Source organism: Malus domestica, chromosome 02 (assembly GCF_042453785.1).
Source record: "Malus domestica chromosome 02, GDT2T_hap1".
In the NCBI taxonomy this organism is placed as follows: Eukaryota; Viridiplantae; Streptophyta; class Magnoliopsida; order Rosales; family Rosaceae; genus Malus; species Malus domestica.
The window spans coordinates 30,459,800-30,473,286 of NC_091662.1; the positions used below are offsets into that span (position 1 = coordinate 30,459,800).

General features: G+C 41.9%; 2 protein-coding genes across 9 annotated transcripts; one reads left to right on the plus strand and one right to left on the minus strand.

The window, feature by feature from the left end:
- Window positions 1–2,562: 2,562 nt before the first annotated feature.
- On the minus strand, window positions 2,563–3,933 carry LOC103452541 (pentatricopeptide repeat-containing protein DOT4, chloroplastic-like). Its single transcript, XM_029098830.2, has one exon. The coding sequence runs from the start codon at window positions 3,931–3,933 to the stop codon at window positions 2,563–2,565; it is 1,371 nt and encodes a 456-aa protein (XP_028954663.2).
- Window positions 3,934–9,234: 5,301 nt separating this feature from the next.
- LOC103418115 (uncharacterized) lies at window positions 9,235–13,329 on the plus strand. Of its 8 annotated transcripts, XM_070809144.1 has the most exons (9): window positions 9,235–9,507; window positions 10,089–10,175; window positions 10,823–11,185; window positions 11,378–11,496; window positions 11,750–11,838; window positions 11,948–12,055; window positions 12,140–12,317; window positions 12,457–12,583; window positions 12,767–13,329. In XM_070809144.1, exons 6-9 carry the CDS (start codon window positions 11,988–11,990, stop codon window positions 12,775–12,777), a joined length of 384 nt encoding a protein of 127 aa, XP_070665245.1. In that variant the 5' UTR covers window positions 9,235–9,507; window positions 10,089–10,175; window positions 10,823–11,185; window positions 11,378–11,496; window positions 11,750–11,838; window positions 11,948–11,987; the 3' UTR covers window positions 12,778–13,329. The 8 variants fall into 8 exon arrangements, with proteins under 8 accessions (XP_070665245.1, XP_070665224.1, XP_070665249.1 ...); XM_070809123.1 differs by having other exon boundaries at window positions 9,257–9,507; window positions 10,823–11,496; window positions 12,140–12,383; XM_070809129.1 differs by lacking the exons at window positions 9,235–9,507; window positions 10,089–10,175 and having other exon boundaries at window positions 12,140–12,383.
- Window positions 13,330–13,487: the final 158 nt, after the last annotated feature.

Genomic DNA, 13,487 nt, shown 5'->3' on the forward strand with positions numbered 1-13,487 from the left:
ATGCTGCATTCTTCTCTGCTTGTTCATTCTGCACGTTGTCTCCACATGCTGCAAGGTATCATTTTCACTTGCCTTATCTGTTCTCCGGGCAAATGTGGCAGCTTCTTTGAAAGTACAGTAGCAGCGGGAGGCGAGTACTCGAGAGCAGTGCTAGGTAGGCAATCAGGGAAGGGTTCCAAGCAGTCGGTTCCTTACCCGAGTTTGAGTGGAAGTTCCGGCATATTGTTTTTTTTATCCTTGTCTTTGTAGGTAAGAACAAGGACAAAGGAAAGGACAGGGAGAACGCATGATATGAGATACTCTTGCTTTCTACCCTGGTGATATGAGATACTTTTGCTTTGGAGTCATTGGCTTGCAGAGGTACCCCAAGGAATAAGGAACACTGAATGACTCGAGAGGCTTCGTTGGGAAAACATCTTTGGAGATGAAGAAAGACTTTGTGTGTCTGCCTTGCTATGGAAGGCGAAGGTAGACAATTATAGGAAGTTCTTTGATACCTGTAGATGTACTATTCTTTCACTCGTGTCGGCAACCAATGCGTGATTGATCTATATGGCTTCACGTGCTTCCTTCTTTATCAGAAATCTTCGACAAACTGTCCGTAATTTCCGCCAAGCTGAGTGTGCATGTGATAGGTGTTGACGCGGCTGAAAAAGACTGGCGCTTATTCGATAACTGGGATCTGCGCTTCGACAAATTACCCGTGATTTCCGCAAAGCTGAGTTTGCGTGTGATGGGTGCTGACGTGTCTGGAAAAGACTGGCGTCTCTTCGATGTCTGGGATCGGCACTTCGACAAATTGCCCGTGATTTTCGCAAAGCTGAGCTTGCGTGTGACGGGTGCTGACGCGTCTGGAAAAGCAAGATGCTTCTTCGATTTCTGAGCTTGCCTCTTCGATTTTTGAATGGCCTCTTCGAATTCTGAGCTCGCCTCTTCGATCTCTGAAATCCCGTCGAGTGTTGATTTTTTATAGAGGCATGCTGTTCGTTTCAAAGCACACTTGAATTTTACTTGTGAAAACTCCCTTCTTGCACTTCTAAGATCTTGATTCGTCTGACCTCTTCTTCCTTCAACACTTTGAAAATGTCTGGACCCTCCGACCGTCGTTTTGATTTGAACTTTGGTGAAGATGTAGTCCCGTCTTCTCCAGATAACATATGGCGCCCATCCTTCATATCCCCTACTGGTCCTCTTACTGTTGGGGATTCGGTGGTGAAGAATGATATGACCGCTGCGGTGGTGGCCCGAAACCTTGTCACTCCCAGAGATAACAGACTACTTTCCAAACGGTCTGATGAGTTGGCTGTTAAGGATTCTCTGGCTCTCAGTGTGCAGTGTGCGGGTTCTGTGTCCAACATGGCCCAACGCCTATTTGCTCGAACCCGTCAAGTTGAATCGTTGGCGGCTGAAGTGATGAGTCTTAAACAGGAGATTAGAGGGCTCAAGCATGAGAATAAACAGTTGCACAAGCTTGCACACAACTATGCCACAAACATGAAGATGAAGATTGACCAGATGCAGGAATCTGATGGTCAGATTTTACTTGATCATCAGCGGTTTGTGGGTTCGTTCCAACAGCATTTGCCTTTGTCTTCTGGGGCTGTACCGCGTAGTGAAGCTCCTCATGATCAACCTCCAGCCCCTCTTCTTTCTGGAGTTCCACCGAGTGGTGTGACTTCAAACAGTCAACCTCCGACGTCTCTTTTCCCTAGAGCTCCACCGAGCACTGAGACACCACCTGAGCAATAAAGACTCCCTCCCGTTTGTTTGCACATTTGTAAATTTTTTTTTTTTTTTTTTTTTTTTTTTTTTGGTATGTAGAATGCAATTTTATGTAAAATTTCCAGAAAAAATAAATAAAATGGATTTTTATTTCTCTTAATGCTTTTTTTTTTTTTTTTTTTTTTGCTGTATATATTATACACACACATTTATACATACATATATACATACATATATATATATTTTCACGTGGAGTGATCCACCATCCCAAAACCCATTTTCCCTTTGTTTTTTTTTGCATGGTGCTAGCCACCAAGAATTCACCTTTTTTTTTTTTTTAATTAATTAATTAATTTATTTATTTATTAATTTATTATTATTATTTCTTTTTCGTCTGCTTTCACATGGTGCTTGATCCACCACTCTCTTTTCTTTTTTCACGTGGTGCCAGATGCACGCCCCTTTTTTTTTCACGTGGTGACAGCACCACTCTGCTTTGCTCTACCACATTTTTTTTTTTTTGTATAAATTAGGATGCTTGGCTGAGGGATTTTGTAGGGAAGGACGAAGACGGACGGAGAGCCGGAGTTTGAGGAAGAGCTTCTCGGCCGGCTAGTCGTTTGACAGCGGTCTTTGAAGTTGGTGGCAGCTGCGAGGCAAGAGACGGAGGAGGACAGGGCAGCTGTGACGGACAGAGACGCCATGGCAGGACCTCGAGGAGTTTTAAGATACTGGTGCAGGTACTGGCGAGGTGATTTTGACGAGAAAAGCATGAAGAGGGCGTCGAGCACCATGGGCCTGCAATCCTTAAGGTTGATCTCGTAGTCCTTGAGCTCTTGTTCAGGCATGACGGGATCCGCTGCGGTCTTTTTTATCGGCAATAAAGTTCTTTGCCTCATAAAACAGCCCAGAACGCGATAGAAGAGTTACGAACAAAGCACAATGTGCAACTGTAGGTGTCTTGATGCAGTTGAAGTAAAACTTCCCTTCCTCGACCATGCGTGCTGCAACGCAAGCATGAAGGACAGCAGCATAGGTGATTTCATCGATCTGTGTACTCGTTTCCTTCTCCATTTGGCAGAATAAATCTACTCCGATCTTTCCTTGTCCGTGTAAGCTGTACCCAGTTATCATCACTGTCCACGAAACAAGATCTCTGTACTTCGACCTGGCAAAAACTTTTGCAGCTGATTTGATAAATCCCGACTTGACATACATGTCCATAAGAGCATTCAGAACGGTGAGATTCATTCGAATACCATGTCGCAGCAAGAATCCATGAGTCTCTTTGCCATGTTTACCTGCAGACATTCTTGCGCATGCTGGGAGAACACTAGAGACCGAGAGCGGATCAGGTTTCACCCCGTCTCCAACCATCTGCCTAAACAGCTTAAGACCCTCATTGAAGCATCCCCTCTTCACATTGGCATGAATCATTTCTGTCCAAGAAATGACATCTTTCTCCGGTATTTGGTTGAAAACTGCCCAAGCTTCGTCGACACAGCCACAGTCCATGTATATTTTCAAGATGGTATTGCTCACCAACACATCATACTCCAATCCACGTTCCTTGGCAACCCTGTGGACTTTTGTTCCATCAATCAACGATCTCAACATGCCACAGGCACCAGCCGCCGTCGCCACAGCCACAGAATCTATCTGTGCTCCGGACTCCACCATTCTCTCAAACACATGAACCGCCTTGCCGGGTTTACCTTCCGCAATGTACAGCCTGGCCAGCATTGTCCATGAAACAGAGTCCGTAACCAGGGACTTGTCAAACAGCCCTTTCGCGGAGTCCGCGCTGTCGAGGCGACCGTACAACTCAATGAGAGCAGCAACCACGTACCGGTCACCAGAGCAGCCGAGCTTGTGAGCGTGGGCATGGAGTTGCTTGCCGAGGGAGAGATCAACCGAAAGGCGAGAGGCAGACAAGACGCGAGGAAGAGTGTGTCTGTCGGGGCGAACGCCGCGGATGAGCATTTGGTGGTAAGTGGCGAGGGCGTGGTGGAAGTCGGCATTGGCGATATGGGTCTGGATAAGTCTGTTCCATGCAAAGGTATCTGAGTGGGGCATTTTGTCGAACACCTTGTGGGTGACGGCCACCTTCGTGGTGGGTTTAGCATTTCGGGAGTGCTTGTAGTGGGCTGTGTTGATTGGGTTCTCGGTGACGATCAAGCGCTGGATTTGGGCGGATGGAAGGGCTTCCATTTCAGTTCAGTCGCACCCAATTCAGCATTGCCCGTACGGATTCGAGCGCAGTTATCGAGGAGGAGTTTCCTTAAGAATAGAACCAATCACCGACTCCTCAAACCCATCCGGATATGCGATTTTCATGAGGTGCAAACAAGAACCCTCTGCCATAAGTGGCATGATCACCCAAAGGTTTCTTTCAACGACAAATGAACAAAACGCCCTCACGACATTGGGATGATCTATTAATCTCATCGTCTGCGCCTCCCTCCGGATATCCTCGAAATTGCTATTGCACCGATCGAGATCCAAGCACTTGACGGCGACGACTTCATTGAAAGGGAGATAGATCGCTCTGTAAACCGTTGCGCTGGCGCCATATCCGACCTCTTCCAGAAGCTTGTAGTCGTTCGGATTCGCCGAGTGAAGCCTCGAATTGCTACCCATCCTCCCCATCTGTTCGAGGACTTGTGCTTCAGATATGTCGTTTTGAGGCTACGGGCTCTGCGTTTGGGCTGTGTGCCAGTTTGGGCTTAGTGTTGCTTTGGAGAGATCTAGGTTTGGTTGAAGAGGTACGGTGAAGCCATGGGCAAGGGAGATGACGAATTGGGCTTGGAGGCTGACACTTGGGCCTGGATGGCCTCCTTTTGAGAGGCTTGCTGCTGATGGATATACATATATATATTTGTATGTATATGTATGTAAAAGAAATCTTTTTTTTTTTTTTTAATTTTTTAATTTTTTTTTTTATGTGACTGAACTCGAAAAAATTGAACATTCGAGCTGCCTACGTACCCCTCCAAAGAAGAGATCAAGTCGCAACGTAGTTCAAATACATTTTTGGTATTTTCTTTTTGTGTCGTTTGCAGTTTTAACTCATGCAGGCAAGGAGTGTTGGTGTCGTTTGCAGTTCCAACTCTTGCATACAAGGAGCGTTGGTGTTGCCTTTTATGCTCGTGTAGGCCAGGAGCGTTGGTTCGTGCAGTTTAGGCTCGTGCAGGCGAGGAGCCTTTGGTGTCGTTCGCAGTTTCAACTCGTGCAAACAAGGAGCATTTGGTGTCGTTCGCAGTTTCAACTCGTGCAGACAAGGAGCATTTGATGCCGTGTTGCAGTTTAGGCTCATGCAGGCGAGGAGCGTTGGTGTCTTGTAGTTTAGGCTCTTACAGACAAGGAGCTTTGGTTCGTGCAGTTTAGGCTCGTGCGAACAAGGAGCATTGTTGGTTCGTCAAGCGATCCGAGAGAGTTGTTCCTCACAATCTTCATAGCAAGGAGCCTTGACCGCGTGATTGAAGAAGTCTTCGGGTAAAAAGTCGCGCATCGTGATGGCAACAGACAATCTTTGTGTCGTAGTTTCATCATCTTCAACACGTTCACGTTGCTTTGAAGGTTGACAATAGCTGCTTTGCCCCCTTTTCAATTGGCGGACTTGTGGAGGAGACGTATGCTTCTTGTGCAATTTCTTAGGAGTGACTTGAGTCCATCCTTCAATTTTGCTTGTCTTGGACGATGCCCCCAGCGGTTGAGGTGAAAACTTTGAGTCGGAAGAGCCAGAAGTGAAGGTGGTATAGTTTGACTTTGCCACTTCGTCAAGATCTAGCTCGATGATTCCTTTCTGAGCCAGCTTCATGATGAGATCTTTCAGCACGAAACATTTTTCTGTCGGATGACTGATGAAGCGGTGGAATTTACAGTACTTTGGACTGTCGGTGCGATTCATCTCTTCTGGCCGTTTGCACTCAGGCAAACCAATCACCTTCTTTTCCAACAGGTCATCCAGTATGGCAACCACATCAGAGTCGGGGAATGGATAAGTCTTCTCCTCAAGCTCCTTTAAAGTGCGTCTACGCATTTCTTGATCACGAAAAGCTTCGGTTTGAATCGCCTTGCCTCGTGTGGATATTTTGACGGGAGATGTGTTGACCGTCATCGCTTCCTTGGTGGGTTTCCATGCAGCCTTTTCCACCTTTGTCCCAAGAACTTTGTCGTTCTTGTAGTCGGCGATTGGTTCTTTCTTCCCATGATGGGCGATGCTCAACTCCATGTCATGGGCGCGAGTGGCCAATTCCTCGAAGGTCCGCGGTTTAATGCCTTGAAGGATGTATTGCAAACCCCATTGCATGCCTTGGATGCACATCTCGATTGAAGAGGTTTCCGAGAGCCTGTCTTTACAGTCGAGGCTTAGAGTGCGCCATCTGTTGATGTAGTCAATGACTGGCTCGTCCTTCCACTGCTTTGTGCTTGTTAGCTCTAGCATGCTCACAGTGCGGCGAGTGCTGTAGAAGCGGTTGAGGAATTCCCGCTCCAATTGCTCCCAGTTGTTGATGGACTCAGGCTCTAGGTCAGTGTACCACTCAAAGGCGTTTCCTTTTAGTGAGCGCACAAACTGCTTGGCGAGGTAGTCCCCTTCGGTCCCTGCGTTGTTGCAAGTTTCAACAAAGTGGGCAATGTGTTGTTTCGGGTTTCCCTTTCCATCAAATTGCATGAACTTTGGCGGTTGATAACCCTTCGGCATCCTTAAGGCGTCGATTTTCTTTGAATACGGCTTCGAGTACAACCCGGAGGTATTTGAGCTCCCTTCGTACTGTGCCTTGATGGTGTTGGTGATCATCTATTGCAGCTGCTGGATAGAAAGAGATCCCATGAGTGCCGCTGCTTGGTCTGGCTCCGGCTTTGCATCGTTTTTCTCCACCTGAGGCTCATCTTCTTCGTCATCTCTTCTCTTTAGTGGATCATTCTCTGGGTCGGGTTTATCGCCGTCCTGCGCCTTTAGTCGATTGACGAGTGCTGCAATTTGCAAGTCTTTTTTCTTCCACCGTTCGGGTCAGCCTTGCGATTGCTTCATTCATCTGAGCCAGTTGTTCTTCAACGGAGGTAACGCCGATAGTCATGACTTGTGCGACCAATATACGTGACTTTCCTTTAGACATCCAGGATGCTGATGAAGAACGTCGTTGGCTGCTTTGGGATGTCATCTTATGTGCCTCAGCATCATGCTTCGGTGCCCCCAGCGAGGTCAGGTTGATGACAGACTCGCACCTTGGATGCTCCCCTTGCTCTTTTAGCGGCACCAATTTTGAAGTAGCATGTTGGGGAGCGGTTGTGGCGCCAATGGATTGTCTGTTTGCGGCAGAAGTGCTTAGGATCCTTCCCTCAGTGGTTGCGAGAATGGCTTGTCCTTTGCTTGATGCCATTGACTTTGAGGTGTGCTTGGATTCCTTGAACGAAGAAAGAGATGAGAGGTAGAGATTGTCCCACCGGGCGTGCCAATTTGTGAACACGGAAAATTCCTGAAACGAAAGAGACAAGAACGAACGTGCACAAACAAATATTATGTATTTGATGATTTTGGGTTACAATCTCTCTCTATTTGATCCTCTGATTCAATCTCCGTAAGGTGTGTATTTGTGGATGTGTGATTGATCCAAAGGGCCGTTGGGCTTGATCTAAGGATGAACGTTCTTCAAGGGCCGTGGACTTGATCTTGAAGGTGGATTTGAGCGGATCTTTAAAGGGGCTTTTGGGCTTGATCTTGAAGAACGGTTGGATGTGTGGATTTGTCGAAGTTGTTGATCCAAAGGGCCGTTGGGGCTTGATCTTGGATGAACGGATGATGAACGATGGTGCTTTCTTCAAGGGCCGTCGGGGCTTGATCTTGAATTGGTGGATGGTTGATCCAAGGGCCGTCGGGGCTTGATCTTGGAAGAACGATGAACGAAGAACGAAGAACACTTTCTTCAAGGGCCGTCGGGGCTTGATCTTGAATTGGTGGATGATTGTTGATCCAAAGGGCCGTTGGGGCTTGATCTTGGAAGAACGATGAACGAAGAACAAAGAACGCTTTCTTCAAGGGCCGTCGGGGCTTGATCTTGAAGGTGGATGATTGTTGATCCAAGGGCTGTCGAGGCTTGATCTTGGAAGAACGATGAACGAAGAACACTTTCTTGATTCTTCGGGAACCTGGACGCTTGAGAGCTTCGGAGTTTCAGAGCTTCAGAGCTTCAAGGTGTAATATGAATTGGTCCCCCCTAAATGAATGAAATGGGCTTGTATTTATAGAATTTTCCAAGGCCTAATTTTGAATATAATATCCCAGATGAAATAAGTCGTTTCTGCCAGGTGTTGACACGTGTCCTATTTGATGACTTTTCCAACTCATTTCAATTTTCGTTTAGTCACACGCTACGTGTAAAATTTATGTAATACATGAGCGTTGACACTTTGATTTATCGGTCAACATTTATTTACCGAAATTTCGATGTCTACAAAACTAATAGATAATTGACTAAATAAACATCCTGCAAAGTTTCAATAAAAATTTCCAAGTTTTTCTTACAATTTCTGTGGTTTCCATATTATTTTTATCGATATCGATAATATCCCGATATTTCAATCGATATTTCCGTGTTTTTGGACTACCGATATTTCCGATATCATCGATATTTTATACCTTGGCGACGGGGGACTTGCCGACTGGTGCCACCGTGGACGTTGGGTCTTTCGAAATGTGGTGTAATGTTATGATCCCACATCGGCTACACAAGAAATTGTGTAGTGGTACTTAAGTGCAAGGGGTCCTCCCACCTATTGGACTAGTCTTTTGAGTTGGGCTCTTCCCTTAGGCTTGAGTACCTAACAAACCCATAAATCAAAGAAATCAAAATCCACCCAGAATCAAAGAAATCAAAATCCATCCAGAACCAAAGAAATCAAAATCACACACAGATATACAAGGTGTACAGTACTGACATGCCTTAAATGATATTATTCACAAGATTTATAAAGCTCATGTCGTAATACTTGTGCAGAATCTATCATTCACGGCGTCACTTTTGTGCAAGTTGTAAATAAAATTATTCACAATTTAAACATTGTGTGTCGTATTTGACAATTTATACTACGCACTTTCTTTTTCTTTTAAAGCTTTGCGTTATGTCGTGAAGTTGACTTTCTATATATTTGGGTTGTACCTTTTATGGCGCAAATAACACGTCGTAAATAATGGCTTTTAGCACAGAAGTTTTGTGGTAAAGAAGCCCGCGCACTAATTCATTCTCGCGCCTTCTCTTTTTTATTTAGCCGCTTCTTTTTTTATTTTTTATTTTTTTTGTTAAATTCCCCTCAAATGTTAAAAGAAAAATTAATGAAAAATATTTGAAAACTTTGAGTTTTAACGATAAGGATAAAATAAAAGGTAAAATGAATAGTACCAAAATTGACTTTTTAGTGTTAAAATATGATTTTTCGTTAAAGTGAACAGTGCCGAAAGTTTTTCGTTAAAGTTCAATGTTAAAAGGTTTGTATTTTCTTGGTAAACTTGAAAGACAAACATTGCAATTGCATTTTCATTTACCCAATATTAATTGTCGAGAGCCCACCCCCTTCCCTTCTCACTGACATCGTAACTCTCTCCTCTCCATCGATCTCGCTCCATCTGCTCGCCGTCGCTCTATATGCTCGTCATCACCGTCGATTCGTCTGCTCGTCGTCACCGTCGCCCATCTGCTTTCCGTCACCGTCGAAGTGCCCCGCCATTCAAGATCTGAAATCCCCAATACAGGGTGCTTTGCGGCATTTCGTTCTCCAAAACTTTAGGTATGCTCTCAATCTGTATCAACCCTATCCTGTCCCCTCTAGATTTTTGTTTAGTCTCAACTTTATGGTGCTTTTCTTAGATTTGTTCTATCACTGTAATTTTAAGGGATTTTAGGTAATAAATTTGGTTGAGAATCTCAGTTAGGTTTGTAATTGTTTTCTTGGTTGCCTGGGTTTGAGGATGATTAATCCACTTTCTGAAGTTTAATTACTTTGAACTTTGATTTGTGGGAAACTGCAATCAAAATGTTGCTATGGCTTTATAGTTAGAATCGATTGTGAGTCTTTGCACCACATCAAGCAATACCCCGGTGTTGTAATTCCGAGGTTTGTAATTGCCGCTGTTAATGATGGTTTGGTCCATCCTTTTTAGGGAGATGACTTCAATGATTGAAACTAGTTTATCATTATTTCAGAACTCTGTAATACGAGACATGATATTCCAAAAAATATTTGCATGAATATATGTGCATTGACTGACTATTTTTCAGTCTTTGATAGTGGAGATAACTCTTTCAGGTCATATGTAGTTCTTACAGAAATTGTATGGTATTTTGGTTGGTTTTGTGTTCTGGTTGTAGCAAACTGGTGGATGCCCTGAGATGAGTAGTTATCTACAAAGTGGATGGATCCTGAAGAGTACAAAGTCTAAGGCATTTTATGTAAAGGTAAATCCTGTTACTTTTAATTACTTATATGTGAATGCCTGCCATTTGAAGTAAAAATTCTTTTAGCCATTACATTCTTCATAAAGATCTTTATATGCTCAAAAGAAGGATTTTTTTTAGATGCCATGTAACTGGTGGTGGCTAGCCTCTTCTTTTTAAGACTCTAGTGTGTTTCAATTACACTAGTCAATCGTTCTTATGTGTATTATGTTTTGTTGATAAGATGGCCAAGACAAAGTTGTAGAGCCCTAGTAGCAGGGTGCTGTTGGCATTTATATTTTTCTTTTGAAGGGGTGTTTATTGCTTTTATACTTTCATTGTTTACTCTCATACATACAATACTGAAAAATAAGCATGTATTGACGCGTAATTTTAGATCCATATTTATACATAATTTTGATTACATGTCCAAATTACCCAAGATTCTTTTTCCTTTACAAATTTGTGGAGTGCATTACATGGATATGATTCATGTATGAAATACACATGACTCTCACTAATTTAAGGGCAGCATCATTGACTGTACAGTTTTCAATTCTTTATAATCATGAGTATAGACATTTTTTAATTCTTTATAATCATGAGTACAACAATAGTTTCTATAACAAAATTCTGTTAAATATGTAATATCAGTATTTGTTTTCCAGGTTCATTAGTTGAGGATGATTTTTCCAAGAAAGAAAAGATCGCGGCTTTCAGGCCGATCTAAAGAACATTATGTTGATATTGCACCTGAGATCTTACAAGAAGAGGACGAAGAAGTACCAGATGACCTATTTACAGAGGAGTCGAATCAAACTAAAAGAAAGAGGGGTCCTACTAGAATGAAGACAATTTCCACAAATGATGGTCAACGAATTGAGATTGAATGGAATGAAAACGGCCAGTTTATTGGTGACGGATCTATTGACTTATCTTCTTACATGGGTTCTTTGGTCCGAGAGGTTGTCCCTATAACATTTGATACTTGGAAGGATGTTCCTAAGAAAACAAAGGACATCCTAATCAAGGTAATATGCAGATAAGTCAATTCTGATCCCTCTACTTCAAGGTGAACAATTTATAGTTTATAAATTTTACTTGTGTTAATATATATTTTTTGGTAAATGTTATGGATATTTTATCAAATCAGAGAGTAAATTCGTATTAAGTGAAGATTGGCAAAGAACATATTGTTTTGAAAGGATGAATAATGTTTGCAGATCACATATATCAGTAGTTGTGAAGTCCATAAGAGAAGCAAGAAATTGGAAAGCAAGGCTTCGTCTAAAACCAAATAATGTCAAATTAATTCAAGATTGGAAGACTTCCCTTGCAAAGTGTAAGCTCATTTTCCTTTTCTTTTATTTCTAAGATTAGTTATCTTCTTTTGAGTTCAAAATTGGGTCAGAGAAATCAAACTGATAGTAGTTAAAAGTCTATTTCAACACCAAGCCTTGTCTACACAAGAATTTGGTGTTAGTTAAACATGTGTATGATTCTATCTTGATTGCATGTTAATTTAGTTTGAAGATAGATTTGGTACATGCTAGCTAATTGATACGTGATATGAATCTTTGGTTTCCTTTTGATAGGACAAAAGCGAAACATTCAGAGAGATGAAGTCTAAGCAACTCCGCACACATGTAGTCGCAAGGGATATGGTAGGTTGGCGGAGGATTTGGTAATTACATTTCATTCTAGTGCCTTCTTTTCTACAGGACAAGAACAATTTACTAATTTTATTCTGTGTTCTACTGTGTGTTTACTACATTTATGTTTCTATTTTGTAGAAAAGAAAAAGTGTAGACCCTTCTCTAGTTTCTAGAGGTGATGTTTGGATTGCAGCACATACTAAAAAGGGTGGTGGACCATCCAATTTGCTTGCTGCAGAGACTATTGTAAGTAATTTTTAACCATTTATTTCTTCTTGTTTGTTGATATGCAATGATGAATGAGGTCTTAACTTTGATGTGCAACGTTAGGAAAAAAATTAAGCAATATGGAAATGGATCATCATCTGGTTTTCGAGGTGACGTTCTTTCCAAAGTTTTTGGTGCTGAGCGACATGGTCGTGCAAGAGGAGTTGGAGGTGGTGTTCCTCCTACAAAGCTTGGAATATTTTCACAACAAAAATTGCGTAATCACCAAATGGATGAAAAGGTGCACAATTTAACTAATCAGGTCAGAGCACTGACAGAATTGGTGTATCTTTTTATGAAAAATCAGGTTAGTGATTTAATAACATTGGTATCATATTGAATATTTGTGAAATCAGTTTTAGTGACACATCAAATCACAGGGTAATGATCTACCAAGTGAGGCATCTCCTGACACACAGGTTGCAGCTCCTGAGGCACATGTTGATACTGTCGCAAGAACTGAAACTTGTCTTTCCCATTGCGCAACAAATGAATCGTGGTGGCGAGGTTGATACACTTTTTCAATGAGCCTTCTAACTATTAATGCTCATTGACTCTGTTAAAAGCTCTGCCATTTTCAATCTAACTAGACACTAGAAATGATCATTGACTCTGTTAAAAGTTATGATGTTTTGGTCCTTCTCCATAGTTGCGCATCTACTGATGTCTATTTTTTTTCAAATACTGCAGGTTATTTCTGAAAACATTGAAACATCGTGGTGTACCAGATGGTTTGATTATAAGACACCTTCCTTTTGGTCCACCAACTTATTTATAACTGCTAAATGGTACGTAGTGTGATAATTTTCAAATATTTTGATATTAAGACAGGTGTAGGACAACATAGAAATTCTTAGGGCCTTCAGCAACAAAATTATGAAAAAGTGAGTGAGATACAATTAAAAAAATGAAAGAGAAGGATCATGATTCATGATCTAAAGGTTTGAATAGGGTAGAAAGGATTTAGTTTCGTTGTTAAAATCGATTGTGAGTCTATTGTTATTGTATTGTCAATTTGTTTATTTACTTGAACTTCCTAGTATCAATTTGGTTCGATATATCTAGCACCACCATAGATATATCTAGTATCAATTTGGTTAGATATTGTCAATTTGTTATTGTATTGTCAACTATAGAATGTGCATCAGTTGTAAAAGGAACAAAACAATTCAGATTTTTTGTTTATGTCCAAACTTAGAATTGTATTGTAATTGACAATTTCTACTAATTAATTTAAAGTATTTGGAGTTTAATATGTTTATGATCAATATTGTTATCCTTCTATTGTATCAGTTTAGATGTTATGAAGTGAGGTCTGTCTAAAAATGATATGCTAAATATAGATGTAAATTACGGCATCTAAAATCAGCAATAATTGTTGATGGTAGTCTTTTTTTACGATGCACGATGT

Excerpts from the sequence above, each read along its gene's own strand:
- LOC103452541 (XM_029098830.2), bottom strand. The coding sequence starts at position 3,933 with ATGGAAGCCCTTCCATCCGCCCAAATCCAGCGCTTGATCGTCACCGAG.
- LOC103418115 (XM_070809123.1), top strand. The coding sequence starts at position 11,988 with ATGTTTGGATTGCAGCACATACTAAAAAGGGTGGTGGACCATCCAATT. Across the intron at positions 12,056-12,139 it reads TGCTTGCTGCAGAGACTATT|GAAAAAAATTAAGCAATATG; the intron begins GTAAGTAATTTT and ends GTGCAACGTTAG. Across the intron at positions 12,384-12,456 it reads ATCTTTTTATGAAAAATCAG|GGTAATGATCTACCAAGTGA; the intron begins GTTAGTGATTTA and ends ATCAAATCACAG.